This window comes from Balaenoptera ricei, chromosome 4, assembly GCF_028023285.1.
Source record: "Balaenoptera ricei isolate mBalRic1 chromosome 4, mBalRic1.hap2, whole genome shotgun sequence".
Lineage (NCBI taxonomy): Eukaryota > Metazoa > Chordata > Mammalia > Artiodactyla > Balaenopteridae > Balaenoptera > Balaenoptera ricei.
In genome coordinates, this window is record NC_082642.1 from 70,191,442 (window position 1) to 70,214,447 (window position 23,006).

At 34.3% G+C, this 23,006-nt stretch overlaps 1 protein-coding gene across 10 annotated transcripts in view; it reads left to right on the forward strand.

The window, feature by feature from the left end:
• NAALADL2 (N-acetylated alpha-linked acidic dipeptidase like 2) overlaps nt 1-23,006 on the forward strand; it is a 1,495,600-nt gene that overhangs the window by 1,090,816 nt on the left and 381,778 nt on the right. For all 10 annotated transcript variants that reach the window (XM_059922024.1, XM_059922026.1, XM_059922019.1 and 7 more), the window contains 3 exons: nt 4,202-4,294; nt 6,981-7,186; nt 11,615-11,734. In XM_059922024.1, coding sequence (XP_059778007.1) covers nt 4,202-4,294; nt 6,981-7,186; nt 11,615-11,734 — 419 coding nt within the window. The remainder of the gene's footprint in view (nt 1-4,201; nt 4,295-6,980; nt 7,187-11,614; nt 11,735-23,006) is intronic.

Sequence of the window (23,006 nt, forward strand, 5' to 3'; positions counted from 1 at the left end):
ATGGGGGGGAGACTTTAAGGGAAAAAATTGGGATAGAAACAATATAAAGAATAATTGTTCTGTATAATCTATATAGAAATCAGGAAGTTGTAGCAATTACAAACCTGCAAACACGTAACTAAGTAGTCTAAAAATATACAAGGAAAAATATTATACTATTGCCAAGATAAATTGATAAATTAGCATCATATGGGAAAATTTAACATGTCTCAATAATTAACAGAGAGAATATGTAGAACAGTTAATAAAGTTATAGCCACACAGTTTTCAAGCTTGATTTACTGGACCTATATTTGAAATGCTACATCCCTGTAATAGGGAATGCACATTCTTTATATGGAACATGTATAAAAATGTTTATTCTCTATTTATCAGATGTAATAGCCTACAGGGTCACAAAACTCACCTAAAATCAAAGTATCAGTAGTATATAGACCTTGGTCTCAGTTCATAATTAAATTAAGCTAGGTATCAATATTAAAACAGTAACCCACACCTTATATTTGAATATTTTAAAAATTCATTGAACTAATACATTTATTATAGAAATAATTATCATAGAAATTTAAAATGCTAGAATTTGTAAGATAATAACACCATATATCAAAATTAGTGTGCTTCACTGCAATAGAAAATCTGTAGCCTTAAAGACATGTATAAAGATTAAAAAGTAATGAGCTAAGCATTTTAACTTAAAAATTTAGGTTAAAAAAACCCAGAGAATATATTCAGGCAAAATTTAACAAAGATACTAATAAGCATAGAATATAATATTGAAACAAAAAATAAAGAAAAAAATATTGAGGATCAACAAATCCTAAAACTGGTTTTCTGAAAATTCTAAAAAATTAGCTAAATTCTAATAAAACTGATTAAGGGGGAAAAAAAAGACAGAAGTAAATTGATGTTAGAAATAGGAAAGGAAACAAAATTATAGTTAAATGACAATAATTTTTCTGAAGCATAAGAATAAAGCAAACAGCTAAATGCATTTAGAAGAAATAAACATGTAAAAATCTGAATTTACTTATATTCATTAATAATTTGAAAATATTAAGTGAAATAAAATGAAAATATACATTGAGTGAAAATGTACTCCTCCCCTCAACACACACGAAAAATACCAGGATGAAATAGTTTTATATATGAACACTAACTCCTTTGTAAAATGGATAATGTCTGTGCTACATAAACTCTTACAGAATCAATGAAAAGAAGCAAAGATCACTAAACATTTATGAGGTTATATAATCCACAGATCAAAATCAGACAAGAAAAAATTGAGAAGTATAATTATCAATAAGCCACTTATAAATATATATGCATATATCCTGAAAATATTAGTAACCAAAGACAGAAAATATATCATGACCAAGAAGGACTTATTCCAGAAATACATGCATTTTTTAACATTGTAAAGTGAAAAGCCTTGCAATTATCTCAAAAGTAGATTCAACATCTGTTTATGCTAAAATCTATCAGCAAAGGAAGAGCAAAAGTGATCTTCCTTATAAAAGGAATTTCCCAGACACCTATAGCAAACAACTTAAAAAAAACACAGTTGTAGAAACATTTTGTAGAAGTGAAGAACACAAGGAAAGGACCAAGGAATGCTGCTTTTACTGCCTCCATTCCACAGTGCACTGGCAGTCCTATACAAAATGATGAGAGCAGTAGATAAAAGCTATACAGTTTTAAAAGGAATAAGCAAAACTATTTTTTGGTATGTATCTACAGTGAAATTAACAAAAATAAAAACCCTATAGATTAACCATTAAAACCTATAGGAGATTAACAAGAAGGTTTGTTATAAGACTAATATATGAAATTAAATAGCATGCTTATACACAGTAAAATAATTATAAATGCTATATTTTGTTAACATAGCAGGAAAACATTAAAAATAAATTTAATAATTGTTGTGCAAACCTTTTATAAAGAAAAATATAAAACTTCATTAAAAGACATAAAATCAACTGAAATAAATTGAGAGGCATACCATATTCATAGATAAAATGCATGATTTTCTCAAATGGTTCTATTAATTTAATGCAATCCTAATGAAATCCTGAAATGTCTTTCCATGGCACATGACAAACTAATATAAAAGTTTATATGAAAGTAGTGGTCCATAAATCCCCCCAAGTTGAATAATAATTAAAAGAGATGATGACGATGGTGGTGGTGGTAGGGGACCCATTACTTCAGTCATGATAAAGTTATGTTAATTAAAACAGTATGGCACTGGTTAAAATGAAATGCAGTAGCAAGGATAACAGCTTCATTAATGCTTCACGGAGAAAAAGAGATCCAATGAGAATTAGTATATGTGTGTGCAAATGGAAATATAAATTGTAAGGCACTATATTCACATAAGGTAATATTTCAAGCAGTTTGCCTTACATTTGTACATGTTATAAGGTTTTCTCACTGCTGAATTTGAAAAAGAAATTAATATTGAATCTTAGATACAGCTGAAGAATCTTCTCTGGTTTTCTAACTCAAAAATAAGATGAAAATATTAAAAACAACAACTATAAGTTCATGACTGCCTCATCTAAAGTTCATTTATCTGGACAATTTGGAACAAACCTAGAACAGGGAATTAATAACTAAAAACCAACATATGATTTCAAATGTATCACATTCTGGAAAAGGCAAAACTGTAGAGACTTAAAAGATCAGTGGTTGCCAGGGGCTCAAGAAGAAGGGAGAGAGGAAAGTATAAGCAGGTATAGCACAGGAAATTTTTAGGGCAATGAGACTATTCTATATGATACTATAATTGTGGATGCATGGCATTATGCATATGTCAAAACCCATAGAGTGTACAATACAAAGAGTGACCCTTAATATAAATTATGGACTGAATGTATTAATATTGTCTCATTAATGGTAACAGATATTGATCATGCTAATGTAAGATGTTAATAATAGGGGCAGGGGAGAGAGGGTATTTGGGAACTCTGTGTTTTCTGCTCAGTTTTTCTGTATTTTGAAACTGCTCTAAAAAAACCCACAAAGTATACTACTTAAAAAAAAATGAACAGAAATGCATAGCACGTAAATTAGAACTGCAATACTCAGATTACAATACTCACAATACACAATAAGCAGATTTCCTTTTCTCCTATATGAGGCACTCAGGTGCTCTCTTGAGGTCTCTTTATTCTTGTTTAGTTATAATGTTTTCAGTGTACTGATTTACTATTTAAATTGTTAGTAGGGCACATTCAAAGAAAGAAGCAACTTATCATAACCGTTCTCATATAGCAGTAAGAAGTGACATTTGAAGGCCCATCAGTATAGCATGTCTACTTTGCATTACTTGCTTTCTAATTGCCACCCTCTCCCCAACAGTACCACTTGGCTGCCCTTGGACCTCTCCTAGAGAAACCACCTTCCCACCCCCACCCCGAGCCCCCAGACTTCCCAGGATCCATCAAATACAGGATTAACACATGTCATCACCAAAGACCTTCAAAGACCACTTCAGGGCTGTGACCGAAGTCCTTTCTGATTGGTGTCTTTGCCTTATTTGTTGTCAAAATTTTTGAATATCAAGCATGAATAGAAGAACTCAAAGAGGCAGGGCAGGTGGCAGAGATTTAGTAGAGAGGTGAGAGACCTACAAACACAGGTAGAAATGAAAACTCCAAGATTTGAAAATAAGTGTAGCTTTAAGAATCTCTATTCTTTTAATTTGTGTAATGCTTTATAGTTTTCAATGTGATAATGTAATAATGAATCATACAAAAAAAGTTAAATCATCTTCACATGCTATTTTTCTGAAGCTAGACAAGTACTTAAAATTCTTTGAAAATATTTTTATCTGATTTTTTTCTTTTTTAAAAATATGAGTTGTCCACATCTTGAGGTCTTATTCTGTGTGCTTTCCTGTTGAACCCCACTGCAGTTTTTAATGTGAAATTTAGAATTGCCTATTTATGGTTCTGCAGTTCTATGAGGCTAGCAATTGTATCTTAGTCATCATTATATAACAAGCACCTAAAATAACGTCTACACAAAGTTTCAAATACATATTTGCCGAAAAGTGTAACGTTGGTTATCTAGAAAAATTCAGTTGTTTGGAATTATTTATCTGATCATATTGGATAAATAAATTTGAATGCTTTAAGAAAAAAAAACAGCAGAATATAGAGAAACAAGTATCTTTTAATTTTCTTTCCCCCCCCCCCAGAGGAAAGAATTGTCAGCATGCAAATTCAGACAGTCACAAAATTTGAAACAGTTACTAATGTTGTTGGATATTTAAAGGGCTCGACATCTCCAGGTAAGTAGACCCAAATATTTATAATCTACACTTTATATGAAATATCACAAGAAAATGCTCTGTAACAATTTAATAGCATAGCTAAATGTCCTACTTTAGAGGTAATTACAGGTTCATACCACTCTAAAGGGTGGTATATAAAACCAAGAAGCAGGTCTTTATTCTTTCTTACCAAATCTCTTCAAAGATAAATCATAGTAGAGAGTGTAAGAGGGAAAACAAAACAAAACGGAGAAAACAGAGTTTAGATTTGTTAAATTGGCATGTACCTGTGAGTAAAAGCTATAGAAACCAATGTTTTCTTTTTCTTTTATTCACTCTAACACCATTGAAGATTTTATTTATATCAAGAAAATACTTTTTTAAAAAGGAAATATTTTAGTTTTAATTATGTGTTTTTAAAAAAATAAAAATTTTGGTTTTCAAATCTTTCATTGTTAGTCTGTGTCCCATCTCTGACCCTTGGTCCACTGACAATTCTGCCTAATGTTTGCATGGCTTAGGTTTTGAAGGTGCTTATGAAAAGGATCACCTGGTTACATTTTAAATAGTTTTATACCTTGTTATGGGATGCTTATGGAATCTTCAGATGATACTATATAGGCTAAAAAAGTGAAAATAACTGACAAATATATTAATCAACAAATTAACAACACTTCTGAACATATTGTGAGGTTGAATGACATATTACTGTCTGCTGTGCTTGTTTTACATGGTAGAATGCAGTAGTCTTTTAGTACATTTGTGCCATTGCTATTGATTTTGTTGGGATATTTACTCAAGTTATCCTTGGAGCATAATTCTTCTCCATGATTTTAGTCAAACTGACTCCATAATTGCTAACCCAGGAAATTCTGAGATCAAGTTTTACATTCCCATCAAGTTTCCTGCCAGCCAAGTCTTTAAAAATTCATGGACATCTTCTCTCTGATTTCCTTACAGTAACAATGATGAACAACCTCTGATCATAATATCAAGATATAAATGAATTTGGAAGTTGTTACTATTGCATTTCAACCATTTCAACAAACTTATATCATAAGGATCTCTAATTGAGGCATTAGAAATATTTATCATCATTGCTACATTTGCTAGTTATTTTTGAAAAACCAAACTGTACAAAATTATACTCACTATAGGATAAAAAAAAAAGCTTTCCTTATTGAAATTCAATGGAGAAAAAACCCCCAAATTTTAAAAATCAATTTACTAGTAGTATTCCTCAGTGTATAATATGTAAAGCTTCTCAATTTTATTTATTTGAATTCTACACAAAAATATTGGCTGTTCATTCACATGCTTTTCTTATTTAATGACTCTGAAAATTAGAAATAACCATCAATTAGTATTAAGGTTTTTATATGTGGTTTATCCAGAATACAGACAATTCCAAACAGAATTTTTATACATATCTGGGAGATGAGTGAATCAATTCAACTTTGCAGGCACACTGTGTATACCGTTAATTAAGTTTTGATAAATTGTTGACAGATCAAATTCATTGTTGGTTCCAATATCAGTGTGGAAAACTAAAATAGTTTCACACAGTTATGTTTCCAGTAAAGTAGTGTTTTGATGCCATGAAGGCAAGGTGTGATTCATTCATTCCATACATGTGTAGTACTTATTATGTGTCAGGTGTTATTCAAAGTGCCTTACAAATAGTAGCTTACTTAAAACTCAAAACAACTGAATGATGTATGTACTATTTTTATTCCCATTTTATGGTTGAAGAATTTAAGGCATGAGAGTCTAAATAAGCTTTCTAAGGTCATATAACTAGTAAGTTAAATGGCCTGGATTCAAACCCAAGCAGGAAGGCTTTAAACTCTGTACACTTAACCATCAAGTTATGGGACATCTCCTAAGGAAATGACACTTAATGAAGAAAAATCTTTTTACACAGATTGTAGGGCTACTTGATAAAGGAAATTAAGCTGTGTACCAACAACATTCACTGATTCACTGGCAAAATCAGAGGAAACTCTGGAGATACATTTTTAGTCTACCTTATTACTGACAATTGTCAGCAATATACATTATTCAGAAGCCATCAATGTGTCATGGACATCTTTCTAGTAGTGAATCTAATAGATTTTATATGATTATATGAAATAAAATATGTGAAAAAGAAAAAGTATTTGGATGACTTTTGATGATGATTTATTTTTTCCATCAGAAAAAGGAGAGGGTCTAAAACTCTAAGTTGTAAGTGAAAACTGATTCCCTAAATACTTCAGTTATTGCAAAATCCATACATGACTACCACATTTTTAATACTTACAGCTACTGAATAACTGTTCCCTCAAATGTATGAATAGTTCATTAATACTTACTGAGCATATACACATTGTTTATAGGACACTCCCCACTATGATTCTGGCAAAATGTTAGATAAGGGTTTCATTGTGGCATATTTGTATACTTCATTAATTAATATGCATGTTGCAGACGACAGTAATATGGATCTAAACTTTGGATTCATAATTGAGTTCAGCAGCTGCCTCTGCTTTGATATACACAGATGTATGAGTCAAGACAGTGGGGGGAAAACGTTAGTCTTAATTATCAGAACAATTTTGCATAATTGTTGCTCGGTTGTGCAATAGGATCATGTAAATGTCATTAAATTTATTGTTAAGATGTATATTGTATTATAATGGCTCTTGTTGCCTTCTATTTGCAGACCGTTATATCATAGTTGGCAGCCGTCATCATACCGCATACAGTTATAATGGACAAGAATGGGCCAGCAGCACCGCCATCATCACAGCTTTTATCCGGGCCTTGATGTTAAGGGTCAAGAGAGGGTGGAGACCAGACCGCACTATTGTTTTCTGTTCATGGGGTGGAACAGCTTTTGGAAATATTGGCTCGTATGAATGGGGAGAGGTAAACGTGCATAAATTACTATGCCTTGCTCTCAAAATTGCGCGGTCACTCTCTCGCTCTCGCTCTCGCTCTTGCTCTGGACTAAAGTAGGCAAAGTCAAATTGATAAAGCCATGAACAAGAATGTGCATCTCAACCAGGGTGTGCAGTATGCTCATTTGCTGAGATCACTTCTAAGAATGCTAGGGAATTAGAGTTAGACCCCACAGTGAATTGTGTATGATCTACAGCTATCTTATTCTTGTTGCTACCAGACCTACAGACTCTGTTACACCCGCAGTGGTGTTTAGCTGGTTATTGTGTTTGTTCTTAGGTTGACAGGCACTGGACAAGAGAGGATCAAGTGATACATACCATTACTTTTTTTTTTTTTTTAACTTTCTAGCAGTTTTCTGGAATTAGGAAACAGTCTTGTATGTAAAATGTTTATTAACTTAACATTATACCTTACCTAAACAATATAGAGATTGGACTCAAAATAGCAGTTTCTTTCCTTCTACCCTTTTTTTCTCCCTCCCTTCAATCCTTCCTCCGTCTATTCTTACATCCCTACCTCCCTGCTCCTTCTTTTCTACCTATATCTCTACCTATCCACTTATCTAACTACCTTAGGAAGCCTTTGTTTAAATGAAATCTTGTGTGCAATGGATCACAGTTAGAATACAACTGGAGTAAATTTTCAAGTATTTCTTTTCTTTTTTTTTTTTTTTAATGAGAGCCTCTGGGAACTACAGTTTTGTCTTTTTTTTAATTTTATTTATTTATTTATTTATTATTTATGGCTCTGTTGGGTCTTCGTTTCTATGCGAGGGCTTTCTCTAGTTGCGGCAAGTGGGGGCCACTCCTCATCACAGTGCGCGGGCCTCTCACCATCGCGGCCTCTCTTGTTGCGGAGCACAGGCTCCAGACGCGCAGGCTCAGCAATTGTGGCTCACGGGCCCAGTTGCTCCGCGGCATATGGGATCCTCCCAGACCAGGGCTCGAACCCGTGTCCCCTGCATTGGCAGGCAGATTCTCAACCACTGCGCCACCAGGGAAGCTCTCAAATATTTCTGATATGTTTGTGTCTCACAAATGCACTGTGTTTTTAATGGGATATGACAACTTTGGATTGATACCACATTAACAACAATAAAAACATCACAAAACAGATATTCTATTTATTTTTATGACTTTATAAAAAGAAGTTTAATGGAAATATGTAGAAAAAACCTACATAACTTTAGCTAGGAAAATAAAACCATTTGATATCCTAGTTTGTATACTGCTTCAGCTTTGGAGAAAAAAATCTCAAATATATAATGAGAAATTCTCTTGTTTCATTTTTCATTTAATCACTCAAAAAACAAAGATAAAATGTCTATTGGCTATCAAGAAAAATCAAAAAAGGTATACAAAAGAAAATAGCAGGGCTTCGCTGGTGGCACAGTGGTTGAGAGTCTGCCTGCCAATGCAGGGGACACGGGTTCGAGCCCTGGTCTGGGAAGATACCACATGCCACGGAGCAACTAGGCCCGTGAGCCACAACTACTGAGCCTGAGCGTCTGGAGCCTGTGCTCCACAACAAGAGAGGCCGCGGTGGTGAGAGGCCCGCGCACCGCGATGAAGAGTGGCCCCCGCTTGCCACAACTAGAGAAAGCCCATGCACAGAAACAAGGACCCAACACAGCCATAAATAAATACAATAAATTAAAAAAAAAAATAGCAAAGATCTTTTTAATTTGAGAGAAAGAAGTCTTCAAAATGAGAAAAATTTTAGTTGTAAAATGTATCAAGAATCACACATTGCAAATTTAAATGCTTTTCCATATTCAAATTAGTGGTGTGAATTTTTTTCCCATTACTCTAAAGAACTAGTTCAAATAAAGAAATTCCATTGCTGACAGAACATTTTAAAATTGACAAATTTTTAGTAAGATGGAAAATGTAGTAGCTGAACCAATCTCTCAAACTTCTATTCCAAATTCCATACTTTAAGGATATAAACAATTTAAAAAACAGTCTGGGGAGTATATTTGTGATCTGGGATGATTTTACTAATTCAGAATTTTTTTATCATAAAGAAATCAATGTTTTAGTTTTCTTGTAACAATAAGGCACATTTTTAAAAAATGTCTTTAAGATTCTTTCCACAAATTTATTCTACTATCTCATACAGCTTTCTCCATATCTATCTAATAATTTTCATAGTCAACTCATGTTAATTCTAAATTAGCATATGTATTTCTAAGCTGTGTTCTCAAAGTAGTCTTGTGTAACATTAATAGTTCCTAACTTAAATTCCTAAATATCCTTAACCCCTCTGCATGGGCAAGTGAAGTGTACTGCAAATAGTCCTTGAATTTATTTGAGCATCATGCATGGTAACCTGTAGTTTGTTCATACTGTGGCCTTGTGTGTATGTGAACAATTACATTTTCAAATTAAGTAAATATTTTTGTAGTTAATAAAATATTTTGTTTATTGACTCTGTTGTATCTTTTGGTAATTTTATAGTTTCTCAGTCAACAGATATTAAAAATACAACTACTGTACTGTGGGGAGTCTATAGGAAAAAATGTTTATGGTAGACAAGGCTCTTCCTATTCAAAAAGGTTAGGGACCTCTGTCTTAGAGTATTTATTATATGTATGTATGCATATTTGACAACTAATTATACATCCAGTCACTTTCTGGCTTTTTCCTTGACTAGGTGAGCAAAAATATATAAGCAAAGAAAATGGTGAATAATATATAGATTTGATTATTAGCTTATAAAATGTACTATTGTAAATTGCTGTGTCTTAGATTATTTCAATACAGTTCATGAAGCCTTTTTGTAACAATCTGGTTGAGGAGGAATTTAGAAAACTATTAGTTTTCCTGTTCTGTCTACTCTTATCAAACTTACTCCTTCTGAAAATGAAAGATTTTCTTTTAGATGAAAGCAATTTGTGTGCTAAATATATTCCCTAATGAATATGAGTAAGGAAAGCACTTGTTGACAGGTCATAATGCCTTTTCTAATTTTGCTTACACAGGAACCCCTTGAAACTCAGAGTTGTAATTAAAAGGATTAGGTTATATTGGTCAAATGGAATTTATAGTGATAAAGTTATTAGAGATTTGACTCAATACTGATTTCAATCCTTGAAGAAAATTATAACATTTTACTAAATAGGTTCTTTAAAAAGTACCATTTCTCCTGTGAAGAATCTTCATCTTCAGGCTATTGTGGAAATACTATAGACTTTGCAGTCAAAGAAATCTGAGTTCAAATCCTCTCTACCATAAAACAAGTGGTCTTAGGCAAAATTAACTTCTCAAGACTTGATACCTCCAATGAGTACACTAATGCCTAGGTTGTGAGGTTCTCATGAGAGTTAAATGGACTGACATATAGACATTGTCAGCGTGGTAGTATGTAAATAGAAGCTGTTTTTCTATAGCTGTTGTGTAATAATGGACATTTTTAATAACAATATTATGTGTAAACCACAGTTCAACATTTCTATTTATTTAAAATATTTATTTTTAAATAAACTGTCTTTTCACTTCTTTTACAGAGGTATAGCTGAATTTTCAACATAAACTAGGAATAATATTATTGATTTGCTAGGTGTACAAGCCCTTGCAGACTTTCATCTGATAGTGTTGGAAGAAGAAAGATATGTTTCTAAGATACAAAATCATATAATACAATTTTTAGGATATATCTATACAACTGCCACCATGATAATTACTCATTAAATATTTGCACAAGAAAAGGAAGCAAATAACAGAAGGACTTCTTAGCGGTACATTATTAATAGGATCAATGGTCTTCAATTTTTGGAAGTAGGGTTTAGCAGAAAAGTGGAAAAACTATTATACTGAATCATTTTATTCTTCTAATGTGGATGAAATGCATCAGGTTTTACTTCAAGTAATATGTGCAAGGCCACAATTGTATTATGCCCTATTTTGCTCAGAATAAAAAGCTGCTTTGTGCAAAAAGTAGCTCAACACTTCAAAGGAAAGGGCTGGTTTTATTAAACGCTGAAGTGGTTTATCCATGTCTGTTCTCTAATTCAATGACTATAAAATTAAATGCTGTCACTAGAGCAAATATTCCATCCTGTATTCTGAAGTTGAATCTCATACTATATTAACCATATAGGGACATTGTCTCTTAAATTTTTACCTTTTTTAGGAACATGAACATGCTTTAAAATATTTTGTTGTATGTTATATGAAACTCCTCACCACCCTTATTTAAAACCCCTTTATGACCCTTGCGTACTCTACTAAATAGTATGGGATGGCTTTACATTAAAAAAAAAAAAGTATTATGCAATGTAATGATTTTAGGTAGGAAGTGTTTATTATTCAACATGTAACTGGTAAAGTGGAATCTGTTACTTTTATTTATGTTAAAGATAGATTTTTTTTTTTTTTTTTTTAATGTCAGGATTTCAAGAAGGTTCTGCAGAAAAATGTTGTGGCTTATGTTAGTCTCCACAGTCCTGTAAGCGGTAACTCAAGTCTCTACTCTGTAGCTTCACCATCTCTTCAGCAACTGGTAGTTGAGGTAAGATGAACCACTTTTGAATAAAATGATTTTGCAAAACTGCCTTTTTCTCTATAATCTGGCATTTCTTGATATTTTCATTTTTTAAAATATGCATAAAACCATCCCTAAGTGTTTTTTTTTTTGTTTTTTTAATATATTTATTTATTTTTGGCTGCGTTGGGTGTTTGTTGCTGCGTGTGGGCTTTCTCTAGTTGCTGCGGGCTTTCTCTAGTTGCAGCAAGCAGGGGCTACTTTTCGTTGCTGCACGTGGGCTTCTCATTGTGGTGGCTTCTCTTTGTTGTGGATCGTGGGCTCTAGGCACACGGACTTCAGTAGTTGTGGCCTGCAGGCTCAGTAGTTGTGGCTCGCAGACCCTAGAGCGCAGGCTCAGTAGTTGTGGCGCACGGGCTTAGTTATTCCTCAGCATGTGGGATCTTCCCGGACCAGGGCTCGAACCCGTGTCCCCTGCATTGGCAGGTGGATTCTTAACCACTGCACACCAAGAAAGTTCCCCTAAGTGTTTTTAGGAATGATCTATTGCTGATTTTTTTATCATTGTCCCTTCAACCAATGTCCTATGTTCTGAAATTCTTTACTTTCTACTCTTATATGGTTATAGTTGCAGGCATGAATTACACATCTATAGAGAATATGTGTAAAAATGTAAATTTATTTCTTAAAAATTGAATTTAGTGTTTAAGTTCCCAATTCTGCCAATTTTGGCATGTTGTGGTAAACTTGGTTACTTTGGGATTTCTTCTCCTTCATTCATGTTTTGAGTAAATGTGGAATCTGTTCTGACTTTTCAACTACACTGTAAGCCTCCTCATAGCAGGACCTGTGTCTAATTCCTAGAATATCGTGAGAAGTAAATTCAAGATACTTGGAAAATATTGTTTGCAAAACATTTATGGAAAAGGAGAGCATGTTTTTTTTCTACAAAGTAACAAAAAAAAATCATGCCGTTTGTGATAATATCTTGCTAGAGTTATCTATTTATTTTTTAAATTTAGTTACTTCTCACCTGTTTCAAAGAAATTTTCAGAACATCTTTCCTATTTATTGGTAGAGTTCACACTTTTGTTTCTGCATTCTTTTTATGACTTTCACTAAAATGATATGTATTATATCTCGGAATGAAAGCAATCATGCCACTACTGCAGGGTGGTTTTCTCCCAACCCCAAGGGCCACTGGTGTATATTAGAAAATGACCTTTTAGATACCCACAGAGTGTCCAGTATCACAGACACTGAACTAGAAAAAGAGAGGGATAATGAATGGTGCTTTGGATTAGCCATAATTCTTGATTGAAATGTAATGCAAACTAACATTTTATGACTTTCATAACGTATTTTCTAGTTTAATAATTTTCACTGACATTTCCATATGTAGTATAATAAAGAAGATATTATGAAAGATGAAATAGATAAATCTGTACATTTAAGATCAGCCAAACCCCAGTGTGCATGCGTGTAAATTATATCCAGAACTGTAAATGAGTGTCTCCTTCTCTTTGTACTGCTTTGAAATCTCTGAGTTTCTTACATGTCTGGAAAAAATGTCAAAAGAGGAAAATCAGCTGCATTGTCTCCCTTGGGAAGTTAAGATATTCCTGAATAGGTTATCAGGAAGAAGGAAGTATGAGCTCAAGTATCCAGAAACTAGTGACAGTTTAAAAATTATGTCTTTTCCTTCTAGTGTGTTATAATTTTCCTATTTGAGAATCTTGGAAGATATGTAATCATTGAAATTCATAGGTAAATAGAAGTAAACTATTAAGGAATATCAAATCTATAGAAATATCTACCTATAGAAATATTAAATCTAAAGAAATGTCTGCAAATATAATGCTATTTAAAATGCCTTTGTATATCTTTTAATAGAGGACTAAAAAATATTTTACTATCTAAATCTAATAATCTGAGAATATGACATGGTTTCTCAATAATGGCAGATGCACCTCCTTATTTGTCGGTAGAGTAAACATTCTGTTCTAATTTGAAAATATTTATACTAACCAAAGAGTGAACTGGAATCTGTACTGAAAGAAAGTTTCTTTTGGTTGAAATTTTGTGTGTGTGTGTGTTTGTTCTACAGAACACTTTGGAAGGGTAGGATTATCACAAGTTCAAACAATCAATAGCATAAACAATTTAAAATAGTGGGGATTACTTATCTATATCTATATTAAATGTTATTAATACAGAACAAATATATATGATAATTTAAGGTATATTTGTATACAAAATTTTAATGTCACATTTTTTTCTTTAAGATATATAGGTGCCCTTAACAATATAAACGTTAAGAGAAGTGAAGGAAACAAACCCCCGCAATAATTCATATGATTTAGTTAAAAGAACTTAACAATAGTGACATTTAAAATATTTAAAATGTTTCTTTCAAAGAAAGAACTTAATTATAACATAAGGACATATGTAACTTACACAGACAAAAATATTTTATCAATCTTTAGTGTCTTTATATTTCATCAGTTTTTTTTTTATTTATTTATTATTTATTTATTATTTATTTTTGGCTGTATTGGGTCTTCGTTTCAGTGCGAGGGCTTTCTCTAGTTGTGGCGAGCGGGGGCCACTCTTCATCGCAATGCGCGGGCCTCTCACTATCGCGGCCTCTCTTGCTGCGGAGCACAGGCTCCAGACGCGCAGGCTCAGCAGTTGTGGCTCACGGGCCCAGTCGCTCCGCGGCATGTGGGATCTTCCCAGACCAGGGCTCGAACCCGCGTCCCCCGCACCGGCAGGCAGATTCCCAACCGCCGCGCCACCAGGGAAGCCCCAGTATATTTCATCAGTTTATTTAGATTCTGTTACCATATATAAATGACATGTCCCATATAATCCAGTACAACGTCCCCCCATCAGCCCAATAAGCAAACAGAACAAATTCAGAATGATTCTACATGAAACAATATTTTCTATAGAGAAAGCATGCTGATTAAATTGTGGCTGACAAAAGGTGGTATGGAATTATTAATACTCTTGTATAGCAATGTGCAGATTCTAGAAGATCTTGATAAGTTCATGTAGTGGACTTAAATATGTCAGGCAGACTCTCTAAAGAATTAATGTACAGTACTGCATTTATTAAAAAAAACACAAAACTAGTCACATATAGACTATTTTAATGGATTATAAGCTTGATGAATACCAAAAATGTGAAAAGGTTGCCCTTAATCAAATACCAGCTCAAACTTCATTAATAATGTGTTATCCCAATCAAGGAAGATGGTAGTCTCACTGTACTTGGTCCATCAGACACTTCGGTAAGAAATTATTTTTATTTAAGTAGACTTATTGGGTAAATTGAGGTATAATTTACATAAAATTCTCCCTTCTTGCTCGTATAGCTTGATGCTTTTGGACAAATGTATGTACTTATTTAAACACCATCACAATCAAGCTATATAGCATTTCTATCACCCACAAAAGTCCCATCATTCAATCTCATCCCTTCACCTCCAGTTCCTGGCAAACATTGATCTGATTTTTGCCCTTACAGTTTTGTCTTTCAGAATATCATAAAAAATGGAATCATACAGTATGTAGCCATTTGTGTGTGGTTTCTTTTACTTAGCATAATGACTTTTAAGATTTACCCATGTTCTTGCATGTGTCAGTAGTCTACAGCATCTTCTAGACCACTAAGGAAACAGTCAGTAATAACTGGATGAGTCTACTATCTTTGGAGCTCTCCCTCTGGTTTGATATTCTAACTTTGGTTTTGAAATGAAGAGAAATTAAACTATTCACATAAGAAAATAAGCCATTTCCCTGAGATTAGTCCACTAAATTTGAACTAAATCATCCTGAGTGAAAAAGATGGAATCTTTTGAAGACTGAGAAATATTTAATTAATCTAAATCCACTGCAGTGGATTATAGGTTTTCCTTGGGATTCATGAAAACTCCACTTTCAAAAAAATTTCCTGAAGAACAGTGAAAAGTTGATGGTTACCAAAGATGGGTAATAGGAACATGAGAGTTCATTGTACTGCTCTCTCTTCTTTTGGGTTTATTTGGAAATTTTCATTATAACTTGAAAAAAAATTCTCAAAAATACTTAAATTTTATAAGTTACAACACTAATAAATTAGTTTGTTTTCTGAAAGTAGCAATAATCTACCAGTGACTTACACACTGAATGGTAATAAAGGGCAATAACAAAGGCTTTTATTTTTTTTTATTTATTTTTTTAACATCTTTATTGGAGTATAATTGCTTTACAATGGTGTGTTAGTTTCTTCTGTATAAGAAAGTGAATCAGCTATACTTACACGTATATCCCCATATCCCCTTCCTCTTGCATCTCCCTCCCACCCTCCCTACCCCACCCCTCTAGGCAGTCACAAAGCACTGAGCTGATCTTCCTGTGCTATGCGGCTGCATCCCACTAGCTATCTATTTTACATTTGGTAATGTATATATGCCCATGCCACTCTCTCACTTCATCCCATTTTACCCTTCCTCCCTCCCCATGTCCTCAAGTCCATTCTCTACATCTGCATCTTTATTCCTGTCCTGCCCCTAGATTCTTCAGAACAATTTTTTTTTTTAGATTCCATATATATGTGTTAGCATACAGTATTTGTTTTTCTCTTTCTGACTTATTTCACTCTGTATGACGGATTCTAGGTCCATCCACCTCACTACAAATAACTCAGTTTCGTTTCTTTTTATGGATGAGTAATATTCCATTGTATATGTGTGCCACATCTACTTTATCCATTCATCAGTCGATGGACACTTAGGTTGCTTCCATGTCCTGGCTATTGTAAATAGTGCTGCAATGAACATTGTGGTACATGACTCTTTTTGAATTATGATTTTCTCTGGGTATATGCCCAGTAGTGGGATTGCTGGGTCGTATGGTAGTTCTGATTTTAGTTTTTTAAGGAACCTCCATACTGTTCTCCATAGTGGCTATATCAATTTACCTTCCCACCAACAGTGCAAGAGGGTTCCCTTTTCTCCACACCCTCTCCAGCATTTATTGTTTGTAGACTTTTTGATGATGGCCATTCTGACCAGTGTGAGGTGATACATCATTGTAGTTTTCATTTGCATTTCTCTAATGATTAATGATGTTGAGCATCCTTTCATGTGTTTGATGGCAATCTGTGTATCTTCTTTGGAGAAATGTCTATTTAGGTCTTCTGCCCATTTTTGGATTGGGTTGTTTGTTTTTTTGATATTGAGCTGCTTCTAATTTTGGAGATTAATCCTTTGTCCGTTAATCCATTTGCAAATATTTTCTCCCATTCTGAGGGTTGTCTTTTCATCTTGTTTATTGTTTCCTTGGCTGTGGAAAAGCTTTTCAGTTTCATTAGGTCCCATTGGTTTATTTTTGTTTTTATTTCCATTTCTCTAGGAGGAGGGTCAAAAAGGATCTTGCTGTGATTTATGTCATAGACTGTTCTGCCTATGTTTTACTCTAAGAGTTTGATAGTGTCTGGCCTTACATTTAGGTCTTTAATCCATTTTGAGTTTATTTTTGTGTATGGTGTTAGGGAGTGTTCTAATTTCATTCTTTTAGATGTAGCTGTCCAGTTTTCCCAGCACCACTTATTGAAGAGGCTGTCTTTTCTCCATTGTATATTCTTGCCTCCTTTATGAAAGATAAGGTGACCAGAGGTGCGTGGGTTTATCTCTGGGCTTTCTATCCTGTTCCATTGATCTATATTTCTGTTTTTGTGCCAGTAACATACTGTCTCAATTACTATAGCTTTGTAGTATAGTCTGAAGTCAGGGAGCCTGATTCCTCCACTTCCGTTTTTCTTTCTCAAGATGGCTTTGGCTATTTAGGGTCTTTTGTGTTTCCATACAAACTGTGAAATTTTTTGTTCTAGTTCTGTGAAAAATGCCATTGCTAGTTTGATAGGGATTGCATTGAATCTGTAGATTGCTTTGGGTAGTAGAGTCATTTTCACAATGTTGATTCTTCCAATCCAAGGACATGGTATAGCTCTCCATATGTTTGTATCATCTTTAATTTCCTTTATCAGTGTTTTATAGTTTTGTGCATACAGGTCTTTTGTCTCCTTAGGTTGGTTTATTCCTACATATTTTATTCTTTTTGTTGCAATGGTAAATGTGTTTCCTTAATTTCTCTTACAGATTTTTCATCGTTAGTGTATAGGAATGCAAGAGATTTCTGTGCATTAATTTTGTATCCTGCTACATCACCAAATTCATTGATTAGCTCTAGTAGCTTTCTGGTGGCATCTTTAGGATTCTCTATGTACAGTATCATGTCATCTGCAAACAGTGACAGTTTTACTTCTTCTTTTCCGATGTGGATTCCTTTTATTTCTTTTTCTTCTCTGACTGCTGTGGCTAACACTTCCAAAACTATGTTGAATAATAGTGGTGAGAGTGGGCAACTTTGTCTTCTTCCTAATCTTAGTGGAAATGGTTTCAATTTTTCACCATTGAGAATGATGTTGGCTGTGAGTTTGTCATATATGGCCTTTATTAATTTGAGATAAGTTCCCTCTATGCCTACTTTTGGAGGGTTTTTATCATAAATTGGTGTTGAATTTTGATGACAGCTTTTTCTGCATCTATTGAGATGATCATATGGTTTTTCTCCTTCAATTTTTTAATATGGTTTTTCCATTGATTGAGTTGCGTATACTGAAGAATCCTTGCATACCTAGGATAAACCCCACTTGATCATGGTGTATGATCCTTTTATTAGGCTGTTGGATTCTGTTTGCTAGAATTTTTTGAGGATTTTTGCACCTATGTTCATCAGTGATACTGGCCTGTAGTTTTATTTCTTTGTGACATCTTTGTCTGGTTTTGGTATCAGGGTGATGGTGGCCTCATAGAATGAGTTTGGGAGTGTTCCTCCCTCTGGTATATTTTGGAGCAGTTTGAGAAGGATAGGTGTTAGCTCTTCTCTAAATGTTTGATAGAATTCACTTGTGAAGCCATCTGGTTCTGGGCTTTTGTTTGTTGGAAGATTTTTAATCACAGTCTCAATTTCAGTGCTTGTGATTGGTCTGTTTATATTTTCTATTTCTTCCTGGTTCAGTCTCAGAAGGTTGTGCTTTTCTAAGAATTTGTCCATTTCTTCCAGGTTGTCCATTTTATTGGCATAGAGTTGCTTGTAGTAATTTCTCATGATCTTTTGTATTTCTGCAGTGTCAGCTGTTACTTCTCCTTTTTCATTTCTAATTTTATTGATTTGAGTTTTTCCCTTTTTTCTTTTTTTTAAATTAATTAATTAATTAATTTCTTTATGGCTGTGTTGGGTCTTCGTTTCTGTGCAAGGGCCTTCCCCAGTTGCGGCAAGTGGGGGCACACCTCATCGTGGTGCATGGGCCTCTCACCATCGCAGTCTCTCCTGTTGTGGAGCACAGGCTCCAGACGCACAAGCTCAGTAATTGTGGCTCATGGGCCCAGCCGCTCCGCGGCATGTGGGATCTTCCCAGACCAGGGCTCGAACCCATGTCCCCTGCATTGGCAGGCAGACTGTCAACCACTGCGCCACCAGGGAAGCCCCCCTTTTTTTCTTGATGAGTCTGGCTAATGGTATATAAATTTTGTTTATTTCTCAAAGAACCAGCTTTTAGTTTTATTGTTCTTTGCTATTGTTTCCTTCATTTCTTTTTCATTTATTTCTGATCTAATTTTTATGATTTCTTTCATTCTGCTAACTTTGGGGTTTTTTGGTTCTTTTTTCTCTAATTGCTTTAGGTGTAATGTTAGGTTGTTTATTTGAGATTTTTCTTGTTTCTTGAGGCAGGATTTTGTTGCTATAAACTTCCCTCTTAGAACTGTTCTGCTGCATCCCATAGGATTTGGGTCGTCGTGTTTTCATTGTCATTTGTTTCTAGGTATTTTTTGATTTCCCCTTTGATTTCTTCAGTGATCTCTTGGTCATTTAGTAGTGTATTGTTTAACCTCCATGTGTTTGTATTTTTTATAGTTTTTTTCCTGTAATTGATATCTAATCTCATAGTGTTGTGGTCAGAAAAATACTTGATACGATTTCAATTTTCTTAAATTTACCAAGGCTTGATTTGTGACCCAAGACATGATCTATCCTGGAGAATGTTCCGTAAGCACTTGAGAAGAAAGTATATTCTGTTGTTGTTGGATGGAATGTCCTATAAATATCAATGAAGTCCATCTTGTTTAATGTGTCTTTTAAAGCTTGTGTTTCATTATTTATTTTAATTTTGGATGAACTGTCCATTGGTGTAAGTGGTGTGTTAAAGTTCCATACTATGATTGTTTTACTGTCGATTTCCCCTTTTATGGCTGTTAGCATTTGCCTTATGTACTGAGGTGCTTGTATGTTGGGTGCATAAATATTTTCAGTTGTTATATATTCTTCTTGGATTGATCCCTTGATCATTTTGTAGTGTCCTTCTTTGTCTCTTGTAATAGTCTTTATTTTAAAGTCTATTTTGCCTTATATGAGAATTGCTACTCCAGCTTTCTTTTGATTTGCATTCTCATGGAATATCTTTTTCCATCCTCTCATTTTCAGTCTGTATGTGTCCCTAGGTCTGAAGTGGGTCTCTTGTAGACAGCATATGTACCAGTGTTGTTTTTGTATCCATTCAGCCAGTCTGTGTCTTTTGGTGGGAGCATTTAATCCATTTGCATTTAAGATAATTATCGATATGTATGTTCCTCTTACCTTTTTCTGAATTGTTTTGGGTTTGTTATTATAGGTCTTTTCCTTCTCTTGTGTTTCCTGCCTAGAGAAGTTCCTTTTGCATTTGTTGTAAAGCTGATTTGGTGGTGCTGAATTCTCTTAGCTTTTCCTTGTCTGTAAAGCTTTTAATTTCTCTGTCATATCTGAATGAGATTCTTGCTGGGTAGAGTAATCTTGGTTGTAGGATTTTCCCTTTCATCACTTTAAATATGTCCTGCCACTCCCTTCTGGCTTGCAGAGTTTCTTCTGAAAGATCAGCTGTTAACCTTATGGGGATTCACTTGTATGTTATTTGTTGCATTTCCCTTGCTGCTTTTAATATTTTTTCTTTGTATTTAATTTTTGATAGTTTGATTAATATGTGTCCTTGCCTGTTTCTCCTTGGATTTATTCTGTGGAACTCTCTGTGCTTCCTGGACTTGATTGACTATTTCCTTTCCCATATTAGGGAAGTTTTCAACTATAATCTCTTCAAATACTTTCTCAGTCCCTTTCTTTTTCTCTTCTTCTTCTGGGACCCCTATAATTCAAATGTTGGTGTGTTTAATATTATCCCAGTGGTCTCTGAGACTCTCCTGGATTCTTTTCAATTTTTTTCTTTAATCTGCTCTGTGGTAGTTATTTGCACTATTTTATCTTCCAGGTCACTTATCCATTCTTCTGCCTCAGTTATTCTGTTATTGATTCCTTCTAGAGGATTTTAATTTCATTTATTCTGTTGTTTATCATTGTTTATTTGCTCTTTAGTTCTTCTAGGTCCTTGTTAAATATTTCTTGTATTTCCTCCATTCTATTTCCGAGATTTTGGGTCATTTTTACTATCATTACTCTGAATTCGTTTTCAGGTAGACCACCTATTTCCTCTTCATTTGTTTGGTCTGGTGGGTTTTTACCTTGCTCCTTCATCTGCTGTGTATTCCTCTGTCTTCCCATTTTGCTTAACTTATTGTGTTTGGAGTCTCCTTTTCACAGGCTGTATGTCCGTAGTTCCCGTTGTTTTTGGTGTCTAACCCCAGTGGGTAAGGTTGGTTCAGTGGGCTGTGTAGACTTCCTGTTGGAGGGGACTGGTGCCTTTGTTCTGGTGGATGAGGCTGGATCTTGTCTTTCTGGTGGACAGGATCACATCCGGTGCTGTCTTTTGGGGTGTCTATGAACTAAGAATGATTTTAGGCTGCCTCTCTGCTAATGGGTGGGGTTGTGTTCCTGTTTTGCTAGTTGTTTGAGATGGGGTGTCCAGCACTGGAGGTTACTGGTTGTTGAGTGGAACTGGGTCTTAGCTTTGAGCTGGAGTTCTCTGGGAGGGCTCTCACTGATTGATATTATAAGGGGCCAGGAGGTCTCTGGTGGACCAATATCCTGAACTTGGCTCTCCCACCTCAGAGGCTCAGGCCTGACACCCAGCCGGAGCACCCCAACTGTGTCAGCCACACGGCCAGGTACGTGGGGAGTTTCTTGCCTTTTGGGAAATCTGAGGTCTTCTGCCAGCGTTTAGTGGGTGTTCTGTGGGAGCTGTTCCACATGTAGATGTATATTTGATGTATTTGTGGGGAGGAAGGTGATCTCCACGTCTTACTCCTCCACCATCTTGAAGGTTGGTGTCCCAATGCTTTTATATGGTCAATTTTTTCTCATAATTTTGTTACTGTTTTGAATATGCTTTTCTGTTCCCTTTGTGTGGTAAATATTTTTACAGAAATAGAAATAATTAGTTCACTTAATATTAGCTTATAAGTTTTAGAATTTAAAAACTCACAAAGAGTATAAAATAAATATTAATATTTCTTTTAAGAGTTCCATTTAAGAAATGAATATATATATATGTTAAATTATAAATTACCTCTCTTTCTGTGAAAATATTCATTTCATATTAATATTTTACTTCTTATTTACATTTTATTCTGCAAAATACAGGGAAATAATTTAAAAATATTTTCCTATAATGGTAATGCTAAAGTGTGCATTATAGACATCAAAAAAGTATGTCAGTCATATGAAACAAAGGGTTTTTGATAAAAATCTATTAAAATATTCAGAAATTAACTTTTTAGTTAGAAAAAAATCTCATCTACATGGTACTTAAGAGATTGAGATGTGAATCTTCTAATTTTTTCTCCATGGTTGGTGGTTATTTGAATGTGGAGATTGTTTCCAGTTTTCAGCTATAATGAGTTAGTTGCTATGTTTATTCTCATGTGTTGGTAGAATGGGTGCACTCATTTTTCTTGGGTATTTATCTAGAAGTGATATTGCTAGGTCACCAGGTAGACGTGTGTTTAACTTTAGTAGATACTGCCCAAGAGCTTTCCAAAGTACTTGTACCAATGACACTACCACCAGCATGAATGTATGAACGTCCTAGTTGCTCCATGTCATCCCCAACATTTCGTATTATCATCCTCATGAGTGTATGGTGGTATATTTGGGGGTTATAGTTTTCATTTGTCTGATGATTACTAATATTGAACACCTTCTCACATACTGTTTTTCTTATCAATTTGTAAGAGTTCTTTATACATTCTTGATACAGGTCTTTTGTTGGTTATATATTGTGAATTATTCTCCCAGTCTGTGGTATGACTTTTCACTCTCTTGTTAA